The sequence below is a fragment of the Hydra viridissima genome, unplaced genomic scaffold, assembly GCF_058129835.1.
Source record: "Hydra viridissima isolate aposymbiotic clone 2 unplaced genomic scaffold, HvirCarnegie_v1 scaffold_12, whole genome shotgun sequence".
NCBI lineage: Eukaryota > Metazoa > Cnidaria > Hydrozoa > Anthoathecata > Hydridae > Hydra > Hydra viridissima.
In genome coordinates, this window is record NW_028324311.1 from 574,925 (window position 1) to 590,717 (window position 15,793).

Genomic DNA, 15,793 nt, shown 5'->3' on the forward strand with positions numbered 1-15,793 from the left:
ATTTAACTTCATATACATAAAGTAATTAACAAAATTAACTGAAAAAAACAAAAAAAATTTTTTTTGGATAAAATGGTAGCTGTAGCAGGTGCCAAAAACACCAAAATATTGAAAGACCCCGGCCAATGTATCTAAAGATATACACAATTTTAACAAAATCTTTTTTGCATACTTATTCTAACAAGGTAGTTCTGTGATATGAACGAAGCAGATTTTTCATAATAATTTTTAATAGGCTAATATATTGGACCAAAGTACATGTAAAAAATTTGACCGAATTTTATGACTTTGTTGACCGATTTAAGGACTGGATTCAATTTTTAAAAAAATCTGTCACGTTTAAATCACAGAAGACAATCAAACAAATTCATACTTAAAATTTTAGCTTAACACCACTTTTAGTTATTTAGATATACTGGCCGGCGTCTTAAAAACTCTACATCTGAGAAAAACAGCTTTTAAAAATGCTGACATAAAAAATTTCAAAATAGTGTAAATAAATATCCAAATCTCTATATAATAAAAAAAGTTAAATCTTAAAATGCACCAGTTTGATATGGGTTTTGCTCTTTTTCAATAAATTTGTCATATCGACTCTTCTTTTTTACACGAACTACTTGTCTGTGTTTCTTTGCTCGTTCTGTGTTTTTATATATGGCTAAGTATAACCGCTTTTGATTAATTTTCCAACATCCTTCTAACAAATACTTTCCAGGTCTTAAATTCATTTTTCTAAAACTAAAACACTAGCTTGTCTACCAATGTTAAAATGGGCAACTGCATCAAAGTGCAACATCAATAACATTGAGCACATGGTCTGGAATAGAATTTAAAATAAGATCACTCTTCAAGTCTTTTAGTTCTTGAACAGCATCCATCATAGTGTCTTCAGCTGCAGATTTTACTGCATTAGTTAGTTTTATAACAATTTTATTATAATTATTAGCAGTCATTGGTTTAGGCATGTCCATTAATGAGACAAATCTTGAGAATCCAGAATAGCCTTAACCACATGATCTCATAGCATAAACAGCCCTGGTATTAATATCAAAAAATTTTTTGTATATTCAATGTTGAGGTATAAAATTCTCTTGAATAATCACATACACAGCATTTAACATAAAGACAAGACGCTAGACCAATTCTCTTGTTTTCATTTTCAGAAAGAAACAACTTAGATGACATACATTCTGGACATCTAAGGGTAGAAACTACAGAGTTTAGAGTTTCTAAATCTAAAAACAGGATCCAGTAATTATATTACTAGATAACTTTGGTCTTGATGACGAAATTTTTTTAACTTTTCTAGCAGAAGCACATATTTCATCAGAATTAACAAAGTTAAAATCAACTGGTTTCCCCATATTTACATTTACATCTTCAACACTTGTAGTAACATTTATGTTCATATCTACAATATTCGATTCCATATTTACATCCATATCAAAATTATTTATAACTAAGTTCTTTTTTACATTAATTATTTTTTTCCTTTTATTATTTGTAGCTTTTTGTTTAACTCTGCAAGCCTTAGCCATTATAGAAGATTTATGATATATTTATGAGCTTTCCAGTAACTGTTTTTATACTCAAGTTGTTTTGAACAATGGAAAATACAATTTACTTGATAAGATATATTTTTCATATAAAAAAATAGGACTATTGTTTAGTAAAATTGGACTATTTTTTAGTTAAGGCAAAAAAAATTGCCGTTGTTATGGCGGTTGTTAAGGAAGCTTAAAATACTGGGGTTCAATAAAATCTTTTTTAATGAAGATCTATAGCGAATTTTCAAAAATGGTTTTCAGATGGTGATTCTCTGATAAATTTTGCACAAAACAAGAAAATAATATTTTTTTTCAAAAATTTCATATTTCTGAGGGGTTTTCCACCTTAAAAATAAGGAAAGATTTTTTTGAGTGTATACATATATATATATATATATATATATATATATATATATATATATATATATATATATATATATATATATATATATAACAATCTCGAAGCGAGGGATGAACTAAGAACACAACATAAGGAGAAAAACAATAATTTTTTGAACTTTTTTTATAGATATAAATATATTTTGTTGTGTATATTGTATTTTTAAGTTCAGATGTCATATATATTTAATAATAACAGTAATTTTTTTGGCTTTTTATTTAGGTATAAGCTGTGTGCGCGTATTAAACTTAAGATAAAAGTAATAAAAATCATTAAAATTTGCTGTACATTCCACTTACATACTTTTTGGGCAACTTTATAAATTATGATTTGGTATATTAATATAAACCTAAGCATGCCAAGAACATATAATCGAGTAAAATAAGTTAATTTCATTTTTTCTTTCAAAACATTTACCATTTTATCTACGTTTTAAGACCGCATGCAAATACTTTCAATTCTATGACGTTTGCAGATACCACCGATTCTATGGCGTAATAATTTCTTATGAGTGGTTTACTTCTTTTCTTAAAAAGGTTTCAAATTTTTTTTATAGTTTTGGGGTCACTACTATAAAACTCATTCCGATCCGAATTAAAAAAATCGTAAATCCGATGAATTTCTTCGGATTCGACAAAATTGGCATAAACCCGATAATCCCTAATTGCCTCTACAATAAACATTTTTTTTCGAATCGTAAAAACTTTCCGACAAAAATATTAGCGGATTCATGAAAAACGAAAAGATATTATCCAGTTAATCTCTTGTTTTTTTTTCATTTTGTTTTGTTTACACCATGGACAGTTGTGCCAATTTCCAACTAAATGCCACAAGAAAAACAAATTTTAAAAAAAGAAACGTAAGTAAACCCAATATCATTATCTTAAATATAAATTATAGTTATATCCAATTATGAATCTTTCTGTGCAACTAGCCAGCACTGTCTTACGTTCATATGTTTTAGGAGTTTTAAGACGTTCTTTATCAATTTACAAGGCCAGCTAATCAATGTTTTGTTAAACGATTGATAACATTAAATAGTTTTAAGTAATTTTTTCACTGCATTTGCCTCTGTGATATGTCTATATTATAGACTTACTACAATGGCAATAATTATATATCATAGAAGTTCCAATAAAAAAATTATTTTTTCTAAGGCATTACAAAGACAGGCAAACAGCAACAACTAAACTGTAATTTTATAGTAGTGAAGTTATTATGTCATGTTAAATAATTTTCATCATATTACATTAAAGTTATCTTTTATTGTTATTGTTGACTGTTTTTGTTGACCCTATACATACTACTATTCTCACACTTAGTTCATTATATTTAATGTGCTTGAATGTTTTTTTTTCCAAGGGGACAGAAAAACGACACCTAAATAACTCGATTGTCATAGAGTTTGTAACAAAACGTTCTTTTGGTAGACTGGATTAAACAATGCAAAAATGTTTTAATGAGAAGATTTGGTGACAGGTCACAGATGGCTCAAAAACAGCGAAGGTTAACCAATCTTGAAAAAACCGAGGCATGGGATGTTAGTTTTGAAAAAATATATTGGTCCTGAATGCAACTTATTATAAGCCCTTAAAAGGAAGCCTTCTCCACTTGTGCTACTCTATAAATAACAATAAATATCTTTAAAAAGCATCAAAAAAACATCCTAAAAGACGTTCTAACAAACTAAAATTGAACAATTTGATTCCATTTAGTTAAATTTTTTTAGCAGAAATTAAAGTAATAATTAAGCTTGCTCTGACCAATGGAACAAATTTGTTCGATTGGTCAGAGCAAGATTTTCCTGAATTTGTCAAACTAATGTTTATTAGTTAAAGCACTGTCAAGCTTCTAAAATGTTGAAAAAAGAGTTACTCGTTGTGTAAATTGTATCCTTATTTGATATACATTATTATAGTCAATATCATTATTTTTTGTAAATTTTTTTGGTTTTTGATTTATTTTTGAGTTTACGATTTTGATATTATTTAATAATTTTTTTATTTCTATCTTTTACTCGGTTGTTCGATCTTTTACTCATTTACTAAAAACTACTTCATTTATTTTAACATGATTTAACATTTAGAATTTGTTTACTTGTCCACCTCCCCCGAATTTGTTGTCTCCTGAAAAGTTTAATTCTCTTTTTAATCACTTAGTGTCAGTTTGTAGGAGAGAAAGAGTCAGTGGTTATCATATCCTTGATAATTTTACTTTGTAAAAAGTATTGCTTCATTATCACCTGTCTATGTTGACCCTTAGATGCCATTCACACATTTTGTGAGTTGGAAAATTTTTGTCATTTTTATTAATATAAAAATTGCCAGGCATCACTTTTAGTTACCTGACAATATTTTAACATTGTAAAAGTGACCTACTCCCCAAGGTGTAAATGGTTCCTAATATAGGCAGTGCAAAATACTGCAATTATGCAATATAGTATAGGATGTAATCAATGTTGTAAAATGTTACAAACTTAAAATGTATTATTTAACAATGTAGGACTTCTGAGACAACATCAAACAAGCGACAACAAGGTGACAGATTCTAACAAAAGTAGTATGGGAGTCAAAAACTAATACCACTGGATGAGATTGTTTTTGACATTAGACTCAAATAGTTTAATAGAATGTAGTACAACTATTCTAGAACTAAATTCTGAGTTTTTATAATCAAATTCAGTGTTTTCTACTGCAATACAAAAGAAATATAAATAAAAGTATTTGTAATTGGCAAAGCAATTTCTTTCATTATTAGTGACACTAACCTTAATAGCCTCTTTTTTTGAAAATAACATTTAATGACTAACTTGGTGTTTGATATTTGTGGAGAAATTTATGTGAAAATAGAGTTTAGTCTGAAAAAAGTAAATAATATATTCGTGCCCAAATTCATATTTGAAAATTTCTTACCGACTGTTGATTATCTGTTGTCGAGGTAGACGGTGAAAAATGAAATGTGGAACTTATTACTTTAATTTTGTCAATGAGAGATGTTAGAGATTGAGCTTGATTTCTGTTTTTGTTTTCAAAACAAGAAACTGTTAAAAAAAAAAAAGCTAGCTCAAATTATCGGATTTACGATTTCCGCAACACAAAGATCGCGTAAATTTTTATCGGGTTTTTACGCTTAAATTAGCGGAAATTACGAAAAAATATGTTTATAGTATCAATCCGCTTATTTCAGCGGGTTTCAGATGAAATGAGCGTGAATTCCGATCGGAATGAGTTTTATAGTAGTGACCCCAGAACTCCTACGGAATGTTCATAGAAAGTGCCTGAACGTTAGGGTACATCATACTTTTGCATGTTTTAATTTTCATTCAGTATGTCACTTTTCCTATGTATTCATAAACCCTGAGTTGAATGGTATAATTTATTTTGGTGAAAAAACAAGTCTAGCTACCGGGAAAACGTTTTTAATTTTCAAAAATATTGTGTTTTTTTTACTAAATGATGACTGTTTATGTTTTAAATGTACATAATAATTATTAAAAATATTGTTTAACCTTATGCTTAATTTTTATAATATGCTCTGAGTTTTTAACAATATTATTTTGTGTATAAGTATCAGTTAATATTCAAATATACTTTGAAAATATTATAACTACCATTTTAGATTTTATTTCAAATTAATTGCTATACTTGCTGTATTTACATCTTCCAGATTCATAATATATTAAAAAAAGAAAAATGGCATTATCAGTTAGCAAGAAAACCAGAAAATCGATTAACACCAAACTAAGTGAGTATCTTGGAGGTCCTAAAAAGTTTCTCCAAACTAAATTTCCAACATTACGTGATTGTTTGCAGCGATGTCTAGATCTGCAGCGAAACAGAATACTAGTCTGTGAAAAAAATCCGCGTAACATATCAATGCAAGAAATTTTTTCTAATGTTGCTAATGAAGTTGCAGAACGGTGGCTTATTTCCAACACAGAGTTTAAAGAACCCATAGTTTGTGGAACTAAAGCAATAGCACTAAGAATTAATAGAAGTTGGTCTGCATTCTCTAAGATAGCTCGTCACAAATCTCAAAAGGCAAACAAAAAATGCTGGGAACTTAAACTTGATAAACTTTTAGATATTACTTTTTGCAAATGCAGAATCGTTTACTGCAGTGATAATGATGCCCCTTGCAACTAATCTTGTGATGACGGTGCTCATTGCTTTTGCAAATGTAACTTAAATTTAAGAATTCCTAAAAAAGAACTTATTTGGATAAAAACCCAGCGAGAAAAACAAGGCAGTGTTTCATGTATGCAAGAATTTGGTCTTGATCTTAAAGAGACTGCCAAACTTAGGCTAAAATGCTTACGCAAGTCAACTGAACAAGCAAGACTCACGCGACAACGTGAAGAAGCTTCAAAGTATAAGTTAGAATCATCAGTCTCTATTTATCCAACCGATGTTAGATTTGATGATGAAAGTACGGGTGTTACAATAGAAATTAATAATAATTCCAATGATGTGATAGTCAGTGATAGCGATAAAGTCAGTGATAGCGAAGAGGACTCGACAATTGAAAATCAAGAGAGTTATGTTAAACGAAACTACCTTGATATTAGTAATGCTGCCGTTGCCCCTATCAGATTTGGTGTATCATCGACTGCTACTGCTGCTATCATTAATGGTCTACTGAAAGATATTATGAAGGCAGGAAAACTTGTTGAAGATAAAAAAAAATCTCATATGTGATAGTGTGAAAGTTTTTCGTGCCAAAGAGTGTGCTATGAAGTATTCCAGAGAAGAAGAAAATTTCGACTGTGAAAGAAATATAATTACTGGAATTTTTGTTGATGGTAGAAAAGATAAAACTTTAGTTCTTATCCATGATAAAACCACAGGCACCTTCAGAAAACAAATTATCAAAGAAAATCAAATAACTGTGACAGAAGAGCCTAGAGGTCGCTACCTTACTCATTATACACCAAAACCAAAGTCAGAAATATCTAAACCAGCTAAGCAATGTGCCATTTGATTATTCGACTGGTTAATGGAAAGAGGTAAAGATCTTAATCTCCAACTAATTGGCAGTGATACTACAAATGAAATGTCTGGATGGAAAGGTGGAATGCTTCATTTTGTGGAAGAACTTCTCAATCGAAAACTTTTTAGATCTTTTTGCTGGCTTCACATTAATGAGCTTCCATTCCGTCATATTATGGAAAAACTTGATGGACCAACTTCTTCAGATAAAGGATGGAGTGGAGCAGTAGGTAAACTGCTTTCCAAAGTAGAAAATCTTGAAAGAATTACTAAATTTATGCCAATTCCGCTTCTGGAGCCTGTTGTTACTATAAGTGAAGATTTCTTAAAGCAAATGAGCACTGACAGTTTAGTCGCATGGAAGTATTTAAACGCAATATTGAAAGGAAAGCTCGATCCTGAAGTAGCAGCTCTTAAATGTGGTAGATTGTCTCACAGTCGATGGCTTACTTGTGGCATGAGATGCCTGCTTCTCTATATGAGTTAACAGGATCTTGAACCTGATAATGCAGAGATCTTAAGACTGCTTGCAACTTGGGTGACTCAGGTTTATTTTCCAATGTTCTTTGAGATTAAAGTTAAGGATGACATTAAATGTGGTTCTTGTCATCTTTTAAAACTGTTTCAACTTTGGCAGAAGCAAGATGATAGGATTAAAGAAGCATCTAAACTTTATCTCAAAAGTGAATCTTGGTGGGCTCATCCTGAGAATATACTTGTCTCACTTCTCTGTTCTGATAACTCAGAACAAAGGTTATTTGCCGTCGACATAATATTGGCAGTTAGGGCCGGAAGTGAACTTGGCTCAACAGATGTTAGACCATTTAAAGTTCCGCAAGCAATAAACCTTGATGCTTGTGACATCAAAGAACTTATCGACTGGGAAAAAGAGGTCATCACTGAACCAATTTTCACTGCAAATATGTCGTTAGTCCAACTCAATGCATTGATAGTTTCTCCCCTGCAGCTACCTCTATACTCATTACATACCCAAAGTTGCGAGAGAGCAGTCAAATTAGTCACAGAAGCAGCTCAGTCAGTCTGTGGTTGGGATAAAAGAGATGGTTTTAGAAGAACTCAATTGCGAAATCGTGAACTAATGACTTTGTTTAAATCAAGAAAAGACTTTAAGTAATTTATGTAATTACTAATTTAGTATTTTTGATTTTTATTTATACTTTGTTGTGCATAACATTAAATGTTAAATAAATACTTGGTTTTAATGTTGATTTTATAAGAATTTTGGGGAGCTAAAACAAAAATTAAGACAGCCAGATTTATAATTTGAATTAGTATTTTGAGTAAGTGTAAGGGGAGGGGGCTTTTGCAACTAAGCCCCTTGCTCCTACTCTACCTACTCTATCTCCTACCAGTGCGTGTATAAATATATATATACTAATTGTAATATATCTTGATCTTATAATCATAATAAAACTATCTAATATTGATAGAAGGGAGGGGGGGGGGGGCGGAAGCCCAAGCCGTGCATTCTGGCTCAAGAATCCTGGAAGCTAAATGATAATTTTGTGTTTTATAACAAATGGTTTATTTTTTACCTAGCATTATTTTAATTTTTATTATTAATTGACTAAAAACATTTAAAAATTAAGCTTTAGTTATAAAAGACTTTTTTTTTTTAAAAAAAGCTAATTTTAAAACCAGTTTCCCGGTAGCTAGACATCAATATTTTGCAAAAATATTATTATATTTGAATTCCCCGTACCCAAATACATAGGAATCCAAGCGTGCTAGTCAAAATTCTGAAAAATTAATTTTTGGCTCAAGTATGATATACCCTACTGAACGTTTCTAACGTTCGTCGAACGTGCTCGAACGTTTTGTGTTAGCTGAGGTCACACTTTTGTCAGTTACATAACTGTTTGCGACTGATCCTAGCTTTGTATTAATTTTTTTTTATAAAGTGAAATAAACGATTGCTTGATGATTGACTGATTGATTATTATAGTACTATACACAAACTTAACCGAACAGTTAGATAAAATATAGTTTTTTTCTCGCAATCAACAAGTCACTAAATAGCAATAATTTTCTCTCCTAACTAACTGTCCTTTTTTACAAATTTTCTCCTTTATATATACCCCATGCTTTTCCCAAAATATCCTTCCACAAACCGTCATAAATCACCACAAACACATATTTACAATTTTTATTGGTAAAAACTATTAAAGCTATTAAATCCCTAATGTCATCAAATGTTCTAGAACTTTCCGGAATTACACTCCTCCTTGATCCTTACGGATCATCCAAGTAGTAATTAAAGTATTTCGAAGGCATGCGCCGTTCCCGACCACTCCGTCGCAAAAGCATGTCGATTTCTTGGGGTCTATCTTCAGCTTCAATATTTTCCTCGTTCGTCTCTAATACATCTTTAATTGGATCTCCTTGGTTTTTTAGCGTTCACTTGATCAGTTTCAACATTCATCTCTACTTCCACATCAGGGATAATGTAGGACTGAGTATCATTTCGAGGTCTAATGTGTTTCACATGACGCGGATAGCCGTTCACTTCTACGGTTTGGTTTAACGCATTCCGAGTTACCGTAGCTGGTTGCCACTTTGTATGGCACCTCGCATTTGGTGGTTTTAGCCAGACTTTATCGCCAATTCGAAATCTCTCGTTCATGACATTTTGTGCAGGAAGATTCTCTTTTTTCAATCCTTTCACACCAATGGGATAGCTGTATATTTTGCCCATCGGTCTTGCACCATTTTTGTCGGCTGAGACATTGTAGCAATATAGTGCTTCCGGTATCGACATTTTTGATTGTTCTGCTATTCTCTTGATCGTACGGTGGTTTCTTTCCACAATTCTATTTCCTTCAGGATATAAGTGGCTCTATATCTAATTTGCTCTCCCCAACTATCAAGGAAACTCCTTATCTCTTTAGTTTTAAATGTTGGCTCATTGTCAGTTAATATCTCAGACGGTGCTCCACGTTCACAAAAAACAAGACGGAGTATTCGGACTATGGCAACACTTCCGTATGAGCTCGATAATTGTCGCCACAACGCGTATTTTGAAGGTCCACTATCAATTAGACTCAAAAACTTGTCAGTGCCATAATGCGTGATATCCTTGGCCAATTTCTCCCAGTTTCCTTCAACATCCAATTTCCCTTTTTCCCACCGTATTGGCGCTGGATCTATTGACTGACATGGTTCGCAATTTTTTATCACATTTCGAACATCGTTTTCAGTAGCAGTCGGAATTGTTTTACGAACAAAGTTTAACGTTCGATTCACTCCAAAATGTCCAGTTCTTTTGTGTATATCGGAAATGGATTCAGCCTTCGTAGCTGCGACTCCCATACAACTATTCCGACACTCTGGCACAGTCAGTTTGTTGAGCTATCTGCTGCGAACTCTAGTTAATGCGTCGGCCAAATTATCTTTAGAATGAATGAGTTTCACCTCGACGCTAACATCGTATTCTTCAATTAGTTGTTGCAACACGCTCAGTCTTCTTCGAATCAGCATTTTACCCGTCGCTTTTGATCTCAACCTTGATTTTCCCGTAAGGGCGTCAGAAACCCAGTGGTACACAGTCATGGAATCGGTAAAAACAGTCACTTTCTTGAGCTTCCACATCAGAGCCATATTCATTCCCCGTATCACAGCGTCTAATTCTGCCATGTTTATATGAACATCAGACGTTTCTTTTCGCAGCCATGTTGCATCCTCCACAGTTGTCTCCCCAACTTGATAAGAGCACCAATTGCTAAAGAACTGGCATCAACCCACACTTTTCCCTCATCACCACGCACAGCCCAATCACCACAAGCAGGCTCGCAGCGTTCCACCTCAGCAAATACTTCCTGAAGCACCCACTTAACGTTCTCATCACAAACTTCATCGTCCCAACTCGTCGTCAGACTGACAGCTTTTCTCTTCAAGAGACAACAAATCGCTCGCAGCCAACCACACACGGGTAAATTTCTTAGCAACTGTCCACAGATTGAAAACACCACTTTCCTAGTTAAATTTTGCGAGATAGCATTAACTCGATTCCCTCTGGACCACATCAGTTTGTTACCAACCTTGCGCACACACAATCCTAACACACGAACTCCATTATCATCAATCTGCACACCATCTTTACTCTCTAAACCATATTTAAAAAAATGCCTCTTGACATAATCAAGACTCACCACACTTTCGTATACGAAAATGTCGTCTACATAAGCAGACGTTCCCCTCTTCACCAATTTGTCTTGATCAATGACAGCACTCACAACGGATTTCATGATCATTTGCGCAACATTCAATCCGAAACCAAGTCGTGTCAAGCAATACCTTTTATTTCGAAAGACCACTGTTTGGAACGGCCAAAGAGACTTATCAGTTTTTAGTTGCTTATCAGTTTTTAGATAAGCCTTGCGTAAATCGATGATTGCTGGTTTGTTACCCATCCTTCTCCATTCTCTAAGCTTTTCGACACACACATCTACATCTCTCGTGTATGCCTCAATGAAATCGTTAGCTTCTCTCCAGTCTAGAACAGGTCGGATTTTGTTGTCTTTGTTTCTCTGAATGACAACCATTAAGGGAATCTGCCCTTTGGGCGGCTCCAATTCATTTTCGTCATACTCTAACAGCCATTTCCAATCAATCCAATCCTGCAGTTCGTTTTCATAATCTGCTTGTTGTGAATATTTCTTTGTTTTTAACTGATTAAGGAAGATCGACTCAACGCTTTTTTTGTAACTTGTTTATATATATTCTTATTAAGAAAACAGCGTTATTTATACTAAATCTGACATAGTTAACAATTATTCGTAACTAAAAATAAGATAATAATTACCAACTTCATACCATATATTAATTACTGTAAAAATACTTGACGTCATCGCGTGGTTTAATAAATGTTTATGACACACTCCCCCAATTTGTAGAGAATATCTACAAATTCTCATCAAAATGTTCATCAAGGGCTGTTATTTTAATAAGTTCCTTAGCCTTTGATTTCGCCATTCGTGAAGGTCTTTGCTTCAGAATTTTTATTTGCTCTGCTGATATGTTTTCGCAAGGTTTAGAATCGTTTAGGAATTCCTCGATCTCAGTAGGATCCTGGCAAATTTCCGTCGGATAAAGCATCTGAATCGGTCTTTCCACCACTTGATTATTTCCCGTTCTTAATTTAGCACCGCGGATTATATTATCTTCTCCGCGTACAAGTTTCGTTACCATACCAATTTTCCACTCACCTCTATTCTTTTCTTCTCCTTTAAGCAAGAAAATCTCTCCCACTGCTATGTCCTTTTGATTATACCCTTTACGCTGATAATTTTCTCGTAATGATCTTAAGTATTCGTTTGTCCACCTTTTCCACGCTAAGTTCTTGCATTTCGTGATATACCGGATTGCTCGTGTAGTCCATTTGTTGTTTAAATCTTCATCATCGTCATCTTCTGCATTTTCTGAAGGGATTGTAATACCTTTCCCATGTAAAATCATGTTTGGTGTTAGTATCGGAAGTTGAATATCGTTCTTGATATATCCTAATGGTCGGTTATTCAACGTATTTTCAATATCAATCAAAACTTCTTTAAGTCGTTCGAAAGTCAGACGAATCCTTCCAGTTGCTTTTTGTAATGATCTTTTTACCAAACCCACCATTCTTTCAAAGAAACCTCCCCACCATGGGCTTCTTGCTAAATTAAACTTAAGCTTCTTGCTAAATTAAACCATTTTATGTTCATTTCACCTAAGTAATCGTTTATCAGCGGGTCTTTCTGCAATCGTCGGATCCACCTTGCAGTACTTACAAATGTTTTAGCATTGTCGCTTATAATGAGTGCTGGTGTGCCCCTTCTTGCAATCATTTCTTTTATACTTCTACGGAATTCTTCATTTTCCATTGTTTTTAGTAGATCCAAATGGATTGCTCTAGAAGTTGCACAAGTATAAAGTACAATGTATGATTTTTTGTAACACTCTTTGCTTACTTTATATTCGATTGGGCCAGCGAAATCCAAACCAATAGTTTCAAAGGGGTATTTGCTTTTAGTTCGATACTTTGGCAAATAAGCTGTTAATGAAGCTAGTAATGGTTTGCACCTGAATCTTTTACACCAATTGCAATTGTATATAATTGTTTTGACTTGGCTACGTAAGGTATCTATCTGTCTAATAATGCTCCCGAAACTTGGAGATTGTCAGACCAACCATCCCATGGTGAGTCTGTGCATATGCTCTTTGAATAACCAAGTTTGTAAAGGGATGCTTGCGAGGTAAAAATATTGGTTGCTCACCTTGTATACGACCCATGCAAACTAAAAGCCCATCGTGATTTCTATGTAATCGTAATCTTTCTGAAGTTTCTTTAAATTGTTCGGATTTTTCAAATTCGTCTTGAGCAATTTTGATCAGCTTCTGCATTGCGTTGTTCCTTCCAGTAGCTGATAGCACACCTCGACATTTTCTTTTACTTTTGAGATTGATAATGATTCTTAAGATCCATGCCATTATTCTTATAACTTTTGGTAGTTGATACTTGTTCATAAGTTCATCAAAGTAGTTAAACGTCTCTGCTGTGGCAAGGTTATGCATTTTTGTTGGATTAACTTCATTCATTAACTTCATTCATCCATTTGTGCATGAACTATATTGGTTGGCCACTCATTCTTCTTGGTAAGCCATGTTGGACCGTTGAACCATATTTGTGGAATTTTTCCATTTTTAATTCCTCTACTTCCAATATCAGCTGGGTTCTGATTGGTTGGACAGTGACGCCAGATAATCCAACTTCGTTTATTGATTTCTTTGACACGATTTGATACAAACTGCTTCCATTTACGATTGTCATTAAGGATCCAATGCAGTGCTACTGAACTATCAAGCCAGCCGTATATTTCCATAACTGGATATCCTTCAAGTGCCAATTTAACGTTTGTAAGAGCATTAGCTACCATGTGTCCAGAACTCAATTCAAGTCTGGGAATAGAACATCTTCGTTTTGATATGCGTGATTTGGCTGTAAACAATCCTTGAGTTACTTTGTTTTCTTGATGTACTACTACGTATATTGCACTGCAGCAGCCATCTTTGCTTGCATCACCAAATCCATGGATTTCAATCTTTTTTATTATATGATTCAAAACAGTTATACTTCTTGGTATTGGTGTAAGGTCTGGTAACGTATATTTCCAAAGCATCCATTCCTTTTATAATTCAGGTGAAAGTTTTTTATCCCAAGCAAATTTTAAATCACAAATTTGTCGATATACAGCTATTCACGAAAAATTAAACGATTGCAGAATTTTCAAATCTAATCTTCGGTTTTTCTTGAATAAAAATCTAACGGAAATAGATATCAAAATAAATATTTTTCCAATTTGGTAAATAGGTTATTTGTTAATAGAATAAAAAAAGTAGGTTTTCACTCGTTACCGTTTACTCAGAAATTTCATTAAAAGGTAGGTGATACAAATTAAGAGGTTTCACAAAAGTTTAAACGATTTTATTTAGGATCAATTATTTGCAAATTAATTAATAAATCCGCTGCGAAAATATTTTTTGCAGCGAATTTATCAATTTGTTAGCAAATAATTGAGTAGTTTTTCAATCAATAAATTCATCACAATATCATCAGGCAGCTTTTAATTCATTAAAAATCAACTTAAAATATTGTGAATTTCAAATTTATTTCAATTGCGTGCAAATGGTTTGAAAATCAGTTTCTAGTGACATCAAATGGCAAGTTATTGGTATGGCGCGGACAAAAAATCACACAAACGTTCAAATAGGCAAAATACTTAACATTTCTGAATATTGCGTTAGAAAAACCATCAAAACCTGGGCACTTAACAAGGACGTCTCCGACATGCCGCGTACTGGGAGACCATCCAAACTCAGCAACCGTGACAAAAATAGTATATTCAGAATGAGCAGAGAAAACCCCAGACTCAGCTACAAAAAGCTAGCACAAATCTTCAATTAGTCAAAAAATAATCCAAAAGTTAGCAGAGAGCTCGTGAGACGAACATTGTCGGACAAAGGTATTGGAACGTACATAGCTGCTAAAAAACCTGTTCTTTCAATCACGGATAAACGTAAACGACGAGTGTGGTCCAAAGAAAGGCTGGACTGGTCTGCAGAACAGCGGGCAAAAGTTATTTGGAGTGATGAAGCTAACTTTCAAGTTGTAAACCGCAAGGGAAGAATTTATGTCAAAAGATTTGCAACTGAGAAATTGTCAGACAGGTTTTTGCAACATCGTTGACAAGGCCGTGGAGGTTCGGTTGGGGTCTGGGGATGTTTTTCTCACAAAGGTATAGGCTTCTGTGAGCTGTATGAAGGCCGAATTAATCAATACACCTACAAGAACACATTGGAAACGTGTTTAGTTCCATCAATCAGACACTTGTATGGCAGAAGCAAGCAATTCATCTTTCAACAAGACGGGGCATCAGCTCAAACAGCACACTCAATCAAAGAATACTTTTTAAAATAAAAGTTCAATGTGATGCCCTGGTGCTCTAGATCACCAGATCTCAACCAAATCGAAAATATTTGGTCTTGGATCGACAATCAACTGACATACCATGAAATTCAATCAACTCAGCATTTAAAGCAACTTTTGAATGAGTACTGGCTGACGGTACCTCGCGTGATGTGCATGAAATTAGTTGAATCAATACATAAACGAGTTTATCTTTGCTATAAAAACAAAGGAGGACACTTCAAATATTAGTTTGGCTTTTTTTTTCATTTTTTGTTCGAATGTTGCAATTCGTTTAAACTTTTGTACTTCTTATTTTTCCTATAAGATTTTTTGAAATAGCTTTTTTCTAACTAAATATTAAAATTTTTATAACATGTTCATATTCATTTTAAAG

General features: G+C 33.3%; 4 protein-coding genes across 5 annotated transcripts in view; 1 reads left to right on the plus strand and 3 right to left on the minus strand.

Annotated features, from left to right (window-relative positions):
* Positions 1–15,793, plus strand: part of LOC149880611 (uncharacterized) — a 59,027-nt gene that overhangs the window by 37,348 nt on the left and 5,886 nt on the right. Inside the window, exon 2 of one of the 2 annotated variants that reach the window (XM_090069012.1) lies at positions 5,614–6,198. The exons of the other annotated variant lie outside the window; for it this stretch is intronic. Within the exon in view, the coding sequence (XP_089925138.1) occupies positions 5,640–6,092 (453 nt within the window). The 5' untranslated portion in view covers positions 5,614–5,639 and the 3' untranslated portion in view covers positions 6,093–6,198. Of the gene's footprint in view, positions 1–5,613; positions 6,199–15,793 lie in introns of those variants that run through there. 2 annotated transcript variants of the gene reach the window in all.
* Positions 9,729–10,265, minus strand: LOC149880616 (uncharacterized). The gene has a single exon (XM_090069169.1). It carries the CDS (start codon positions 10,263–10,265, stop codon positions 9,729–9,731), a length of 537 nt encoding a protein of 178 aa, XP_089925295.1.
* LOC145197733 (uncharacterized) lies at positions 11,856–12,572 on the minus strand. Its single transcript, XM_080073926.2, has one exon. It carries the CDS (start codon positions 12,570–12,572, stop codon positions 11,856–11,858), a length of 717 nt encoding a protein of 238 aa, XP_079930052.2.
* On the minus strand, positions 13,535–14,110 carry LOC149880617 (uncharacterized). The gene has a single exon (XM_090069170.1). The coding sequence runs from the start codon at positions 14,108–14,110 to the stop codon at positions 13,535–13,537; it is 576 nt and encodes a 191-aa protein (XP_089925296.1).

Coding starts and splice junctions, on each gene's coding strand:
- LOC149880616 (XM_090069169.1), bottom strand. CDS start 10,265: ATGGGAGTCGCAGCTACGAAGGCTGAATCCATTTCCGATATACACAAA.
- LOC145197733 (XM_080073926.2), bottom strand. CDS start 12,572: ATGGTGGGTTTGGTAAAAAGATCATTACAAAAAGCAACTGGAAGGATT.
- LOC149880617 (XM_090069170.1), bottom strand. CDS start 14,110: ATGCTTTGGAAATATACGTTACCAGACCTTACACCAATACCAAGAAGT.